We start from the raw sequence: 15,594 nt of genomic DNA, 5'->3' as shown, positions 1-15,594 counted from the left end.
AATCATGTTCTTACTAATACACCAGGCCACTGGGGTCAAGGCCACAGTTGAGTGGCGCACAGGCTGAGTATGGAGAGCTCTTGGAGCGGTAGAGATCCTTTTGCCTGGAAGCCTTGGAAGGGGAGGGGCTTGGATGAATAGGTAAGGGGGACGGTGGGTGTGCACGGTGGTCCTGGTTATGGGACCGGGGAGGGCAGAAGTATGGTGGCCAGAAGTCCCAGAGCTGCCCCTCCGTAGAAGCGGTCTAGGGATGGCTCAGGGGCACAGGGCTGTGCAACCCCTCCCAAGCCTGCCAGCACAGCAGCTTTGCTTTGGACTGTTTTATCCACTGGAATTTCTTGAAAGGCTGGTTTTACACAAAGGCTTCCACTGCTGAAATGCTTGAAAACCACCCATCTCGTCCTGCCCCTCACCTGACAGATGGAAATAAACTGAGGCCAGAGAGGGCTGTGCTGACCCTAGGCCTCTGAGAAAGTCAGTGATGGGGACAGACCCTCCTGCTGGGGCACTAACTGCTTCACATCATAGGGCAGGCGGGAACACAATTGCCTGCAGGTCGGGGATGTAGAGGGCAAATAGGGGGTGATGAGGATGGAAAGGGGGCCTTCAATGTTAAGCAAGGGAGTTTGCACAGAAGGCCACAGGGGGTGGCAGGGATGGGGACAGACCCCAGGATTGGGTTGTGGTTCTTCCCAGCTGCTCAGAATGCTTGTTCAGGTTTTGACGATGTTGGTGGAGGTCAGAAGTGGGATACTAGTCTAAGTTCCCACTGGCCCCCTTGGACCCAGCCCCTGGTAGCAGCCAGGTGAGTATCTGTAGGGTCAGGGCTCTGAGCGGGGTCTTGGAGGCTCTGGGTTTCTGCTGACCTCCACGTACCCAAATGCCTGCCTTGGAGCTGAGTGCAAGGGCGTGTGCCCGTACTCTTAACCCTGTTCTCCCAGGGTTCTCCCCTGCCGAGTGCCCCCTCACTGCCCCCTATGGTACTTGCATAAGGACAGAGGCTTCAGGTTCTTTTACGAGTGAGTGCCCTTCTCAGAAGTGATTGACTACTTCCCTGGGCATTTTTACCCTTCCCTCCTGTTCCTCTCTGAAAGAACCAACAGGGCAGGGTCCCTTCCATACAGACCGTATCTTCTTCCAGGGAGTTCCCCTGCTGAGAAAGGCCCCTGGAGGGGCAAGGAGAGACTGTCCTCCAGGCAGGTAGACTGAGACTCCTGTAGTCTCCCTCTGCCTTTTGGGAGTAGTTGAGGCCAAGCCTTCATTAGTTGCATGGAACAAACATTGAGCTGGTTGGAACTTTCTGAATCTCTGCAGTTGAGTTGGGGAGAGCTGTGGCCCTGTGCCTTTTTTCAGTTGGTGCTGCTCTGTTTCACGTGTGGTAAGCAGGATTATGTCTTCTGTATTTTGTGAACCCCTTGGTCCCAGCAGGGGCAGGGCCCACAGGCCCTTGGAATTGTTTGGTCCAAGCACAGAATCTCAGGCCCACAGCGCAGCCTGGTTTCACCAGCAAAGAAACTGGACGTTCTTCTGTAAGAGGAGAAGGAAGTAAGTTCTGTCCTGTTGCCATGTAGCATCTGGTCACCGAGGGTCAAACCTAAAAATAATGCCGTGCGTTAGTCAGGATTAGATTTGGCTGCAAGCAATAGGAAGAGCCAACGAACAGTGTTTTACACAAGATGGAATTTTATTTCTCTCTCCTGTCCAAGTCCAGTGCTTTGTGATCCAGGCTGGTGTATGGCTCCACTCTTCAGATTCCGCAGGGAACTTGATTTCCACCCTTCCTAGGGTGTGGCTCACATGCTTATGGTTCAAGATGGCTGCAGAACTTCAGCCATCACATCTGTGTTCCAGGCAGCAGGATGGAAGGAGGGAGGACAATGGTCTCATAAGGAAGGATTCCAGAAGTTGCCACGTAACACTGCCTCTTATATCCCATTAGCTAGTCCATTACCCCACTCAGCTGCCAGGAGATGGGCAATGTAGTCTCAGGCCTGGGTGGCCATGTGCTCAGCTAGCCGTCTCTGCCCCTCTTGGTATAGATGGTCTCTGCTGGTTCGTCTAGTACAGACTACAGGGGTGGGGATGGAGGTGTTGTAGGCATTTTGATCTAACTTCAGGATGCCGTCAGGCTGGGAAGCTGGGCCAGAGCTGCGGGAACTGTAGAGTCTAACCCAGGGAGATTTCCCCAGCGGAGGCCAGTCCTGCCTCAGGCCAGAAAGCCACCTGCTCCAGTCCAGGATCGGGGAGCAGGGACTGAGCCAAGAGAGACAGACTTTGGAGGTGTTAGCAGACAGCTCCGTGCAAACAGTCAGAACAAGAGGGTGGGGGCCCTCTTCTCCGTGTGGTCAGAGCATGCTGGGAAAGGGTGCTCTGTGTCTTGGCTGCTAGGGGCCTTGAGAAAGGCAAGGAAGGGCTGCAGGGACTGCAAGACATGACAGATGCAGACATGCAAGAGCTGTCCCAGGAGAAGGGTTAGACCAGGACGCCCTCCTCAGCTCCCAGAGGTCAGGGGAGGGCCTAAAGGGATTGTAGGGCACCTCACTGGAGGGGCAGCCACTCGCCACCCCCGATAGTGCGCTGTTGTTGCCCGTCTTTGGATTCTTCAAGGGAAGCCAGAGAGCTAGATGTTTATTTGAAATCTCTGGACTTCTGACTGCTGTCAGCGAATTAAAATAGAAAATACAAAACTATGCTGATCAAGCAAATCGCACATGGAGGAGTGGGGAGGATTATAAATTTTCACCCTCCAGATGAGATGAATTCTCTGCGTCTTCCAGGGGGAGAACCAGGAGAAATATGTAGAAAACCAGCTTCTCATATGAGACAGAGGTTGTTTTGTTTTTTTAATTTAAAATTTTATTTAAAAAATATTTTACTCAGAATTTTTATTTTGAGAAGTTTGAAACCTACAGAAAAGTTGAAAGAAGAGTACAGTGAACACCTGTATGACCTCACAGTTGTTATCGTTTTGATCCGTTTGCTTTCTCTTTCTCTCGTCCAGACGCTTTATCCTTAAACACTTCTGTCTGCAGCTTCTGGGTCTAATCAGCATTCCACCCTGTGGCCTCTGCTAACCACTGGCATTGAGCACTTACTGGCCAGGCCCTGTTTTCAGGGCTTTGTATACATTTTATATATATATGGATGTGTGTATTTTTATGATATAAAATATAACTGGGTTTCACTGGGTGGGTTATGTATAATGTGTATGTATATATATATTTAATGTATATTATATGTAAAACTGGCAAAGAATATTGAATATACCATGGACCGCCAAAAAAACGAGCAGATCTGTCTTGGAAGAAGCACAACCAGAATGCTCCTTAGAAGCAAGGATAGCGAGACTGCGTCTTACATACTTTGGACATGTTGTCAGGAGGGATTAGTCCCTGGAGAAGGACATCATGCTTGGCAAAGTACAGGGTCAGTGGAAAAGAGGAAGACCCTCAATGAGATGGATCGGCACAGTGGCTGCAACAATGGGCTGAAGCATAACGACGATTGTAAGGATGGCGCAGGACCTGGTAGCCTTTCGTTCTCTGGCACATAGGGTTGCTGTGAGTTGGAACTGACTCGACGGCACCTAACGACAGCAACAACAATATATAAAACTCATTACTGTCTAGTAGATTCCGACTCATAGCGACCCTATAGGACAGAGTAGAGCTGCCTTGTTGAGTTTCCAAGGAGCGCCTGGTGGATTTGAACTGCTGACCTTTTGGTTAGCAGCTGTAGCAGCACTTAACCATTACGCCACCAGGGTTTCCATATTATGTATATGTATTTATAATGCATATTACATGTGTATAAAGTATATTATATATATGTATATATAATGTATATTGTGTGTGTATACACATGTAAAATGCACATAACACACACATATTTAAAATAGCAACTCTTTATTTTTCTTTCCATTATATCAGTGCAGCCCATTTTTCCGGCAGATAAACTGAGGCAGAGATCAGGGAAGCAGTTTCTCAAAGGCCATACAAAAAGGCAGAAGCGGCCATTGATTAAAACAAGCCACCTTCCATTTGTGCCCCATCCTCAATGCCCTGGGCGCATTCCCAGGGACCCCCTTCCCACCGATGTATCATGCACTGAGTCAGCCTTCTTCAAAGTGTGTTACCCGGCAGCTCCTGTGAGGTGCTTCTCTGTGAAAGATGCTCTGGCACTAATACAGTTGTGACTGCTTCATATTTAGCCTGAAGGCTCCCCATGCACTTTTTTTTAATTGTGGTAAAATATATATAACATAGACTTTGTCATTTTAAGCACTTTTAAGTGTACAATTTCAATGATGTAGTTGTTACATTCACAATGGTGTGCAACCATCACCGCCGTTTATTTCCAAAACTTTTTTTTTTTCTTTATCACTCCAAACAAAAACTCAGTATCCATTAAGGAATAACTCCTTCTGACTCCCTATCCCCAGCCCATAGTAACCACTCATCCACTTCGGTGTCCATCCTTTTGCTTATTCTAGATATTTTATATACGTGGGATCACACAGTATTTGTCCTTTTGTGTCTGACTTATTTCACTCAGCATAATGTTTCCTAGGTTCATTTGGGTTGTAGCATGTAGCAGAGTTTCATTTCTCTTCATGGCTGAATTGTATTCCATTGTGTGGATAGATCACATTTTGTTTATCTGTTCTTCTGGTGATGGACACTTGGGTCTTTTCCACCTTTTGGCTGTTGCGAATAATGCTGCAGTGAACATTGATATACAAAGATGATATTATTTAACGTTCACAGCAACCTGAAGAAGGAGGTAATATTATTGTCCCCATTTCACAGAGGTAGCAAACTGAGGCCCAGAGAGGTAGCTTGGCCATGGTTGCACAGTGGGTGAGTTGTGGAGCTGGGTACAGAGATGTGGCTAGAGGGGTGAGCACACTGTGGGACAGAGGAAAGGGAGCGCCTCTCCTTTTAACAGATCTGTTGAAGTAAATGTCATATAGTAAAATTAACCATTTTAAGTGTCCAGTTTGTTGAATATTGGCAAAGGTATCCAGACCTGTACCAACACACTCAAGATGGAGGGCAGCTGCATCACCCCAAAGGTGCCCTGTAGTCCCTGTGCAGTTGGTCCTCTTCCCCACCCCTGTCCCTGGTGGCCACCGATCTGCTTTCTGTCCCTATAGTTTTGCCTTTTCTAGAATGTTCTGTAAATGGAGGTATACAGTGTGAAGTCTTTGGGACCTGGCTTGCTTCACTTAGTATGTTTTTGAGGTTCATCCGTATCTTGGCGTGTCCATTAGTAGTCCATTCCTTTTTATGGCCGAGTAGATTCCACTGTACAGATGTGCCATCTTTGATTCATCTACTCACCAGTGGACAGACATTTGAGTTGATTTTAGTTTTTCACTGTTATGAACAGTGCTGCTATATACATGTCCTTCTGTGGACATGTTTTCACTTCTCTTGGGTAGATACATTCTTAGGAGTAGTGTTGCTGGGTCATATGGCAAGTGTATGTTTAAATGTATAAGAAACTACAAAACGGTTTTAAAAAGTGGCTGAACCGTTTTACACATCACCAGCTGTGTGTGAATGAAAGTCCAGTTATTCTAACCTTACCAACACTTGATATTGTCAATCTTTTTAAGTTTGTCCCTCTAGTGTGTTCCCCTGATGACTAATGATTTTGAACACTTTTACATGTGCTGTTTTTCTGATATTGCCATAACAGAAATAGCATAAATGGGTGGCTTTAAAGACCAGAAATTAATTTTCTCACAGTTCTGGAGACTTCCCCTTGAGTGTGTCTCTATGTCATTCTGTTCCTTATATAAGTCAGAAGTGTTTAGGTTTAGGACCCACCCTGCTCTGATATGAACGCATTAACATAACAAAAGAAAACCCGTTTCCAAATCGGTCATATTTACGGGTACAGAGGTTAGGACTTCAAAATGTGTTTTTGGGGGACATAATTCAATCCATAACATTTACCATCCATATGTATCTTCAAATCATTTGCCCATTTTTTTCAATTGGGTTGTTTGCCAACTTGCTATTGGGTTGTAAGAGTTGGCATCTCTTTCTTCAGGATTAAATGAAATAATTTATGTCAAGAGCGTTGCGGTCAGATCCACCCAGTGGCCCTCCTGGCGTCCCCCTATCTGCATTTAGGGTCACTGGCTGTCTATCGTAGTTGGTTGTTGAAATCCCACCACACCTCCAGCAAGTCCCACCTGGTGGGCTCGTGAATCACACGCTTGTAACCGGCACATGCTGAATTTCCCTAGTGAAATTATACACTAGTGAAATGTCTGCTGAACACAACCTTTGTGTGCTGCTAACTGAATCTTTCCTTTTGCCTCAGGCCAGAGACAGCGTGGACCAGCTGGGGGCCTTGATTTGGGAGGAAGGAGCCCTGGGTTCCGATTTCATCCTGTGACCGTTTGCCTGTAACTTGGGGCACACAGCTTCCCCTCTTTGGGCCTCAGTTTCCTCATCTGAAAGGGCTGGACTAGATGGCCTCCAGTTGTGTGGCCAACTCGAATCGCTGCTCCTGTGGACTGCGGGGGACGGGAGGGGTGTGCGTGGTGGTTAGCCCTCAGCAGCATGGGGCCTGTGGTGACAGCTGTTTGTGGAGGTTCTTGTGGTTACAGCAGCCCCTAAGGCAGGACATGGGATTTTGCATGAGGGTCTGAGATCCCGGTGGCAGGGACAGCAAGAGAAGAGAATGGCGCCGGGGTGGTGGCTGGGCTTAGTAGCAAGTGCCCAGCTTTCTGCTTGAGTCCCAAGAGCCAGCTTCTGCTTTGGAAAAGCTGTCGTCCTTTCCAAGTCCAGAGGGGCTTGGCAAGCCTGGAAGTTGTGGCTGTTGCTCCAGGACAAGGACAGAGAAGGTGGCGACCTTTGAGCTTTGCATTAGAGATGGGGAAACCGAAGCCAGAATGGTGACAATTCATTTCTGCCAAGAACCATGTGAAAAGAAATGGATGTGGACCCTGAGATATTTAGTGGTGGGCCTTAGGAATCGCATTGCTCCCAAACCTCTTGCCTGTCCTCCCTGAGGCCCTGGAATGGCCAGCTCCCACCCCTTTGGCTTGAATATTGCCATTGGCTAGAAGCTGACCATGCTGGCAGGTTAGGCCACCCCAGGTGGACTTACAGCTGCAGCGTCAGGCAGTTGGTTGATGAGTTGGAATGAATGTCCCAGCTTTTGAAGTTGGATGATTCTTGAGGAAATGAGGTCACTTCTCTGCCAGGGATTCTACAGGGCAGCTCCTCCTCTCCGGGGACTGGCCATTGGAGGCGTGTCTGTGTGCAGGATTTTCTCAAATGGCCTCGCAGCTGTGCCTAGATGGTTCTGTGGTTTCTTAGCTGGCCACCTAGACCTTCTGTGAGTAAAACAGGACACGGTGTCTCCCTCTCTCCACTGAAATAAACGCCAGAGGAAACCGGTGTCTGCCTCTAGGTGGGGTGTCTGGGGTATCCTGGTAGCGAGTGGAGTGGATGGGGGTCCAAGGACTCTGAGTGGGGATTGTACAGATCCAGTAGGGACAGGGGAGTGTGGTGAGGTGTTCTTGTTGCCAGGGTCGACCGTGAAGAAGCAGGAAGCAGTTATCACCTGCTACCACCTGCCAAAGGCTAGTCGCATTTATCTGAAAAATGGGCACAAAAAGTCTTGAACTTCTGGGGTTGTTGGGGGGTGATGTGACATAAAGCACTTAGCGTGTGCCTACTGCTTAGTAGGTGCTTGGAAATGTTAATAAACAGAAGCAAAGGAGAAGGTGGAAGCGGCCCGTGTTTGGTGGGGAATGTTCATCCTTTAAAGCAGGGGTTCTCCTTTTTGGTGGGCCAAGGACGCTTCTAGCAGTCTAGCAGAAGCCCATGGACCCCTTCCCAGAATAATATTTTTAAATGCACAAAGTAAACTGTATGCAATTACAAAGGAAACATTTTCTTGAAAGAGCTATCCAAATGCTAAAACGCAGATGGAGAATCCCTCGTGGCTCAGATGGTTTGCACTCGACTGCTCAGCTAAGGAAACCCTGGTGGCATAGTGGTTAAGAGCTACAGCTGCTAACAAAAAGGTTTGCAGTTCGAATCCACTGTGGAAACTCTGTGGGCCAGTTCTACTCTGTCCTATAGCATTGCTATGAGTTGGAATCAACTCGACAGCAGTGGGTGGCTCACCTAAAGGTTGGCGGTTCAAACCCGTCCAGCAGTATGGAGGAAGAAAAAGCCTGGCAGTCTGCTTCCATTAAGATTACTGCCAATTCCTGGAACTGTGGAGGTTGGATGAACCCCTGAAACTATTGCCCTGAGGTAATCTTTAAACCAACTCAAAGGAGGAGCAACTCAGAAAAGGAGGGTGAGAATGTAATCAGTGTCACTAAACGGTCCATATAGAAACTGTTGAATGGGTGTATGTTTTGCTGTGTATATTCTTAACAACAACAAAATTAATAAAACTCCTTAAAGATTACAGCCAAGAAAACCCTACGGAGCAGTTCTACTCTGTAACACATAGGGTTGTCATCGACTTGATAGCAACCAACGACAACAATATAGTGACGTAGTAATATACGTCCTTAGTAATTATTGCATTAAGAAGATAGTCCGTTAGGCAAATTCAAGTTAAATTTTGTTTTTTAGACACGCCTGTGACAAAGCTGTTGTTGCCAAGTCTAAATAAGAACATTAAATCAATCTGACATGTCTTTGAGAAGGCACACAGGGGTCGTGTTGGACATCCAGGCCATTGGGATTTTTTATTTTGCTGATTCCAAGTGTTGAACATCCCAGTTTGCGAATGGAATTACAGCTTCCTCATAGCTCGCTTTATAAGGCAAGATTGACTTCTCTCTAGACTTCTCTCTAGGGTTACCAGAATTCTCCAAGTTTATTAAGTTAAACTTAATTGTCAGAACCCGGATTCCATCGTCTGGGGGCTGAATGACTGCCAGGTGCGGGGTTGCCTGCAAGCTGCCCGGTTCTGTCACGCCAGCATCTGTGGACAGGGGCCGGCGAACGTGTGTGGTCTAGCGTGGGTCTGATGACTACTGCCGTTCCCAAGGAGTTCTGCGCCACTGCCGGCGTTGCCTTGACTCGTAATGGAGGGAAAACACCGATTTTCTTAGAATTTAGGAAAATAAAGACATAATTGTTCACCCACCCAAGCTCACAGACACCTTGTCTTATAGTCCTCAGTCAACCCATTTCCCACTTCAGCCACAGTATCCCCCTAGCAGAGGTTTGAGCACTAGGGACCCCATCCACACCCCTGTCCTTGCTGACCACTTTCTCTTGGTAGTGGACAGCAGAGGGTGGCCATGAGGACTGCCAGTCTTAGGCTTGCAATCCACTTGGAGCTGGCAGGGGTGTTCAGACCGCTGTCATTTTACAGCCCAGAGAGGGGAAGGAAGTTGCCCACGGCCCCGCAGCATGTGGTCAGCAGGGTGAAGGCTCTTGAGTGGTGAGGCTCACTTTGGGTGGGTTTGAGAGAGGTTTTGGGTGAGAGGGCAGAGTAAGGGGCTGGGGTCACTGAGGCTGTGCCCCTCTCTAGACATTTTGGAGGAAAGCTCAATTTTCACAGCATCACTGTCCCTCCCCCACCCTAGGCGCCCTTCTTGGCCCTCGCAGTCTGCAGCTGTGCCCGTCTGTATTGTCTTACAGGACACCGGCTGGGGCCTGTCATTGCCTGTGGAGCCGTGAGAGGCAGGGTGGCTGGAGCCATGGGGGACATGACGGACAGCAGAGGCTGAGGCATCAGGCCCAGCTCAGCCCTTTGGTGGTGAGTCCCAGGCCTGGCCTTGGGCTCACAGCTGTGCCCTGCTGTTGCCTCCTGCAGGCTCTTCCCATGTCCCATCCATCACCCCTCCCCTCAGGAGAACCCTCTGTACCCACCTCCTCAGAGGCTCTTCCCACACAGGCCTTGGCCTGGTCTGCTGGGAGGGGTCTGGGAAGCCTTGGTGAGCGGGTGTTTGGGACCTGTCAGGCAGGCCAAGTGGAGAAAAAGTTCCGGCTCTGCTGTCGACCAGCTGAGGTCTCCACTGTGGAGCCCCTATCCCTCTCTGCACCGCCTGTGTTTCTGTTTGGGAACATAAAGGCTCATTCCCTCCACCTTCAGCCAAGAAAGAGAAATTGGATGGTGTGTGGAAAGCAGTGGAACTGGGGCCTTGTAAACACAAGGTGTGTGTGTTAGTAAAGCTGTCAGGCCGGCTGCTGAAAGTTTTCAGGGATGTCAGGGCAGGGCAGGAGAGAGGAAGCCCTTTCCAGACTGGAGAGGGACAGGAGTCGTCTGGGAAGGTTCTGGCTGGGGGTGCCCAGGGCAGGAGCTGGTTCTGGGGAAGAGGACCCAGAGACCTGGGAGCATCTGCCTGGGTTTTGGGAGCTCTGATTCAGGGTATGGGGCAGAGAGGGAGACCCTGGCTTCATGCTGACCACCTGACTCCACTGTCCACTTCTGAGGTGCTGCTGGTTGTGAGAGGGGGTGTGGGAGTGTGGATTGTTGGGAGCAGAGAGTCACCACCCATGCAGAGCAGCCCACGCCTGCCCGTTGGATGCAACGTTTCGTTCTAAGGACTGCTGACTGTGTGTTTGTACAGAATGGGACGTGGGTGAGGTAGGGTTGCGGGATCTGGCAGAGCAGGTTGCTCCCGCTCATTCCTGCTCCTGGCCCATCGATACTAAATGGGACTGGCAGCTGCTGAGCTCCTGGAAAGTTCTGTGAGCCTCTGTCTCCGTGTCCCTCACCCTCTGCTTGGGTCTGCGTGGAATCCCCAGCCACTTCTCTTCCCAGCAGCCCCAGCTCTCGGACCTCAGAGCCACTTCTCCCCACACCCTCCGCCAACTTTTAAAACGTATCCTGGCCCTCTTCCCAAACCATTCTTTTTTTTTGTTTTAATAGGTTTTAACTTTATTACACAATGATCAGAGGGGAAAAATCAGAAAACACAAATGAGCAAACAGGACACAATAAATGGTCCGCGATCGCTTTACTTGGAGATGCCTTACGTTAGCATCTCGATGCACTTCCTCCAGGCTTTTCTCTGGAACTTTTTAATGAATTCAGATGTGATTGTAGCAGGTCCCTGCTTTGCACCCTGCTTCTTCCATATCTGTTTCCTAGATGTCTTCCTACGTCAGTCCATATGACGTTTTTAATGCCTGTGTAACATTTCATCTTAGAGATGGCCCGTAATTTATTCACCACAGCCCTGTGGTTGGCCATGGGGGTCATTTCCAGGGCTTTGTTATCGTAAACAACACCTGCACCCACAGAACACCCTGTAGCTGGCTCTCTGCACACATCCTTAAGTATTTCCTTAGGAGGGATTCCTCCCAGAGAACTGCTGAAGGGTGAGGATGCCTGGCATTCTTCATGTGGGCAGGAGCTTCCGGCAGCTGACGGCCGGGTCAGGAGCTTCGTGTGTTCCCTGAACCTTGATCCACAGAGAGCACCGAGACTAACTCACTCACCTGGTTGGACTTCCCCGGTTTCATCTTGTGCTGTTCATGGCAACAACACCCTCCTGCATCCTGTTCCTATCCATATCCCTCAAGTCCAAGTCCGACCCCCTCTTTGCATCTGCCCTTGGTCCTCCCTTCGGGTGACTTCTCCCAGGCCCCAAAGCCCAGCCTCTATACTGCCTGAAGCTTATAGTCTTAGATGCTGTACCCATTCCACCGCTCTGCCTTTCTAATGGCCTTTCTTTTGTAAAGAGCATCAAACATTGGCTCATGAGCTCCGGGGGACTGTGCCTTATTCATTGTTAGAATCAGCACAGTACCTTTTCTGTCTTGAGTGGACAATAAGTCTTCTTGAGTATTTGAACCTTACTGTTGGGAAACCCTGGTGGCGTAGTGGTTACAGCTGCTAACCAAAAGGTCAGCAGTTCGAATCCACCAGGCACTTCTTGGAAACCCTGTGGGGCAGCTCCACTCTGTCCTGTAGAGTCGCTATGAGTTGGAATTGACGGCAACAGGTTTGGCTTTTTTTTTCTGATTCATGTAGGGCCCTAAGTACCAGCCAGGTGTGGGTAGTCAGTCTTCTTCTCACTGCCTTATCTTTGCAAGAGGAGTCTAAACTCTTAAGAGGCCAGGGCTGTGTCTTTGTTTCTTTATGTCCGTTCCTCCCCCAAAGCGTCAGTAAGGGCGAGGCACAAGTTGGCACCCAGCCACGACAGCTGCACATCTGTAAGGTGAGGGAGAGGGGTAAGCTAGGGCACCTCTTGTGGCACCGTTTTCCTCCCCCTCCTTCACTGCGTGCCCTCTCACCCCACAGGTCTCGGGTCCTGAGGCTGCTGTCGGACTATGGGTACAACGGCCAGCACCGCCCAGCAGACGGTCTCGGCGGGCGCCCCCTTCGAGGGCCTCCAGGGCAGTGGCATGATGGATGGTCAGCACTCAGTTAGCGTCCACTCCTTCCAGACCATGGGCTTGCACAACAGCAAGGCCAAGTCCATCATCCCCAACAAGGTGGCTCCCGTCGTGATCACGTGAGTGGTGGGGCAGCTTGACCAGGCCTTGCGGCTCTGATTTCTTGGAAGACACGGTCAGGGGGAGCTAACTGGAGGTTGGGGGGCGCATATAGGAGTTAACATTTACAAAGTGCTTTCAGTTTCGCAGATGGAGAAACTCAGGCCCAGAAAGGTTAGACAGTTTGTCTGAAGCCACATAGCAAGTGGGTGTCAGAGCTGGGTCTCTGTCCTAAGTCTCTGAGCCCATGTTACTTACCATGTCCACGGTCTGCAGCGGAGAAGGAGGAGTGGGCTGGAGGAAGACCTTCATAAAAATGATCTTTGGCTGACCATTTTTCAAGGAAGTCTGTATACTTAAAAAGAAAAAAAAAGCAAACCAAACCTGTTGTCGTCAAGTTGATCCTGACTCATAACGACCCTATAGGACAGAGGAAAACTGCCCCATAGGGTTTCTAAGCGTCGCCTGGTGGATTTGAACTGCTGACCTTTGGGTTAGCAGCCATAGCTCTTAACCACTGCACCACCAGAGCCCCGTTTATACCCTTAACCCAGTCCCAGTGCCATGCGTTTTATACCCTTAGATGCATAAAATTTAGATTGTTTTTTTTCACAGTCAGTAATTATGGTTTGAAACTGAGGTTAACACCAGGCAGTTTAAAGGCTTTGGGTTGTAAAAACTGGAAGCTGCTGAGTCGAGTCTCCTAACTAGTCCTTCAGCGACATTTCCTGAGGAGGCTCAGGGTTGGTTCTGGCAGCACATTTTGAGAGAGACCTAGACACAAGTGTGTGTCTGGAGGAAGCAGGTCAGGAAGGGGGCCCGGAAACCCTGTCCCGGCTAGAGTTGCAGTGCTGGTGAGCCTGAGGCAGGAAGACAGCAGGGATGTTGGATACCGTTTCCTGGTGAGCTGGGGACCTTGTCCTTTACAGCACATCTGCCTGCCGCGCTGCCCCGCCTCTGGGCCCTTCCAGGACGGCAGGAAGCAGGACACGATGAGCTCAGAGTTAAATACGTTCCACACACAGAAGTTTGGCAGAGATCTCACAGACGGGGCCTCCAGTGTGGCAGGAAAGTGGTCGTCATCATAAATTACTGTGGTCACTATAAGGGGAAGGAAAGATGTTACATAAAAGAGGCTTGAGATTTAGTCTCTGATGGCAGACGCAGAGCTCTGGTGGCGCAGTGGTTAAATGGTTAGCTGCTAAACGAAAGGCTGGTAGTTCGAATCCACTCTGCAGCTCCGTGGGAGAAAGACCTGGCAATCTGGACCTGTAAAGATTACCGCCTAGAAAACCCTGTGGGGCAGTTCTCCTCGCTATGAGTTGAAATCAACTTGATGTCACCCAACAACAACGATGGTGGATGACAAAACTAGGTAGAACTAGGTTTAGGAATTGAAGTCAGCATTGGGAGACACGTGTCCTCGGCCTGGCTCTGCATCTTACTTGCTTTGTGACCTTGGGTAAGTCTTTCCCTCTCTGGGCCTCAGTTTCCTTCTCGGTATAAGCAGGGATGACTTTGGAAATATTTACCGAAGTGCTGGGGCTCAGAACGGTTAGTCGCTGACCAGCTGTACAAGTTCAGCACCACGGTGCTTACTCGTGTCCCGCCTGGAGTCAGCTGTGAGTGCAGGACTCCTCGGGTTGTCGAGTATTTTAGCTGGAAGGGACCTTAACTAACCCGTTGCCATGGAGTTGATTCCGACTCATGGTGACCACATGTGTGTCAGAGTAGAGCGGTGCTCCGTAAGGTTTTCGATGGCCGATTTTTTCAAAGTAGATCAACAGGACTTTCTTCCGAAGTGCCTCTAGGTGGACGTGAACCTCCAACCTTTCGGCTAGCAGCCAAGCATGTTAACCATTTGCACCACCCAGCAATTTCAGAAGGGATCTTAGAACTCATCTGATGTCAAACCCACTGCCCTCAAGTTGATTCCAACTCATAGGGACCCTATAGGACAGAGTAGAACTTCCCTGTAGAGTTCCAAGGCTGTCATCTTCACAGAAGCAGACTGACACATCTTCCTCCCATGGGTTAGCTGGTGGGTTCAAATTGTCGACCTCTGGATTAGCAGCCAAACGCTTAACCAGTGTGCAACCAGGGCTCCTTCTCACCTAATGTAGGGGTTGATAGATGACTGCCTGTGGGCCAAGTGTTGCGCACCACCTGTGTTTATAAATAAAGTTTTATTGCAACACTGCCACTCCCACCCATTTTCATATTGTCTGTGGTTGCTTGGAAACCCTGGTGGTGTAGTGGTTAAGAGCTACAGCTGCTAACCAAAAGGTCGGCAGTTCGAATCCACCAGGCACTCCTTGGAAACTCTATGAGGCAGTTCTACTCTGTCCTATAGGGTCAGTCTGAGTTGGAATTCACTTGACTGCAGTGGGTTTGATTTTTGGTTTATGGCTGCTCAGTGCTTCAGTGGCAGAGTTGGGTAGTTTCAACAGAGAGCGTATGGCTCACAAAATGTAAAATGTTTATTAACTGGCCCTTCACAGAAAAGGCTTGCTGACCCTTGATCTAATGCAGCTTCCTCAATTTACACATAAAAAAACTGAGTTTTGTGGCCGTTCAGGAATTTGTCTACCTCAGGTCATGTGGTGAGATGATGGCAGGAGAGTGAGCTGGAGGGAGACCTTTTTGAGAATAATTTTTGGCTGAATGTTTTCAAAGGAAGTTTATATCCTTAGATGCCTTTCCTAAACGCCCTTGTTTTATAAAGAGGGTCAGACACCAGATCGTGAGCTCCAGGAATCTGTGCCTTATTCACTAGTAAAATCAGCACGGTAGCTTTTGTGTCTTGAGTGCACAGTAAGTCTTGCTTGAGCGTTGGAACCTTCATTTGGTTTAGCATCTACAGAAATCTGGAGTTTTACCTGTGGGCTTTGTTAGAAATGGCCCTGTGTGGCAGGAGAGCGGCTACTAGTAATGGTGATTGTATTGATAAGGGCTTCCTGTGCCCCAGCGCTGGGCTAAGCCTTACATCCATTATCACATTTAATTCTTACAGCAGCTCTAAGAGGTGGGTATTATGGGAAACTGAGGCGTAGAGAGGCTAAGTAACTTGTCCAAAGCCATAGAATTACTAAGCAGTGGAGTTAAGGCTCATGTCCAGGGCCCCTGGCTCCAAAGCCTGTGTTCTGAAGCA

At 49.2% G+C, this 15,594-nt stretch overlaps 1 protein-coding gene across 8 annotated transcripts in view; it reads left to right on the top strand.

Annotated features, from left to right (window-relative positions):
• Nucleotides 1–15,594, top strand: part of PALD1 (phosphatase domain containing paladin 1) — a 118,969-nt gene that overhangs the window by 55,269 nt on the left and 48,106 nt on the right. For 5 of the 8 annotated variants that reach the window (XM_049855800.1, XM_049855796.1, XM_049855794.1 and 2 more), the window contains exon 2: nt 12,250–12,463. In XM_049855800.1, coding sequence (XP_049711757.1) covers nt 12,279–12,463 — 185 coding nt within the window. In that variant the 5' untranslated portion in view covers nt 12,250–12,278. Of the gene's footprint in view, nt 1–9,638; nt 9,757–9,782; nt 10,155–12,249; nt 12,464–15,594 lie in introns of those variants that run through there. The other 3 variants (XM_049855797.1, XM_049855795.1, XM_049855799.1) reach the window with 2 other exon arrangements.

The sequence above is a fragment of the Elephas maximus genome, chromosome 16 (genome assembly GCF_024166365.1).
Source record: "Elephas maximus indicus isolate mEleMax1 chromosome 16, mEleMax1 primary haplotype, whole genome shotgun sequence".
Classification (NCBI taxonomy): domain Eukaryota; kingdom Metazoa; phylum Chordata; class Mammalia; order Proboscidea; family Elephantidae; genus Elephas; species Elephas maximus.
Note: the sequence above shows the minus strand (reverse complement) of the source record. Positions and strands in the feature narration are given on the sequence as shown.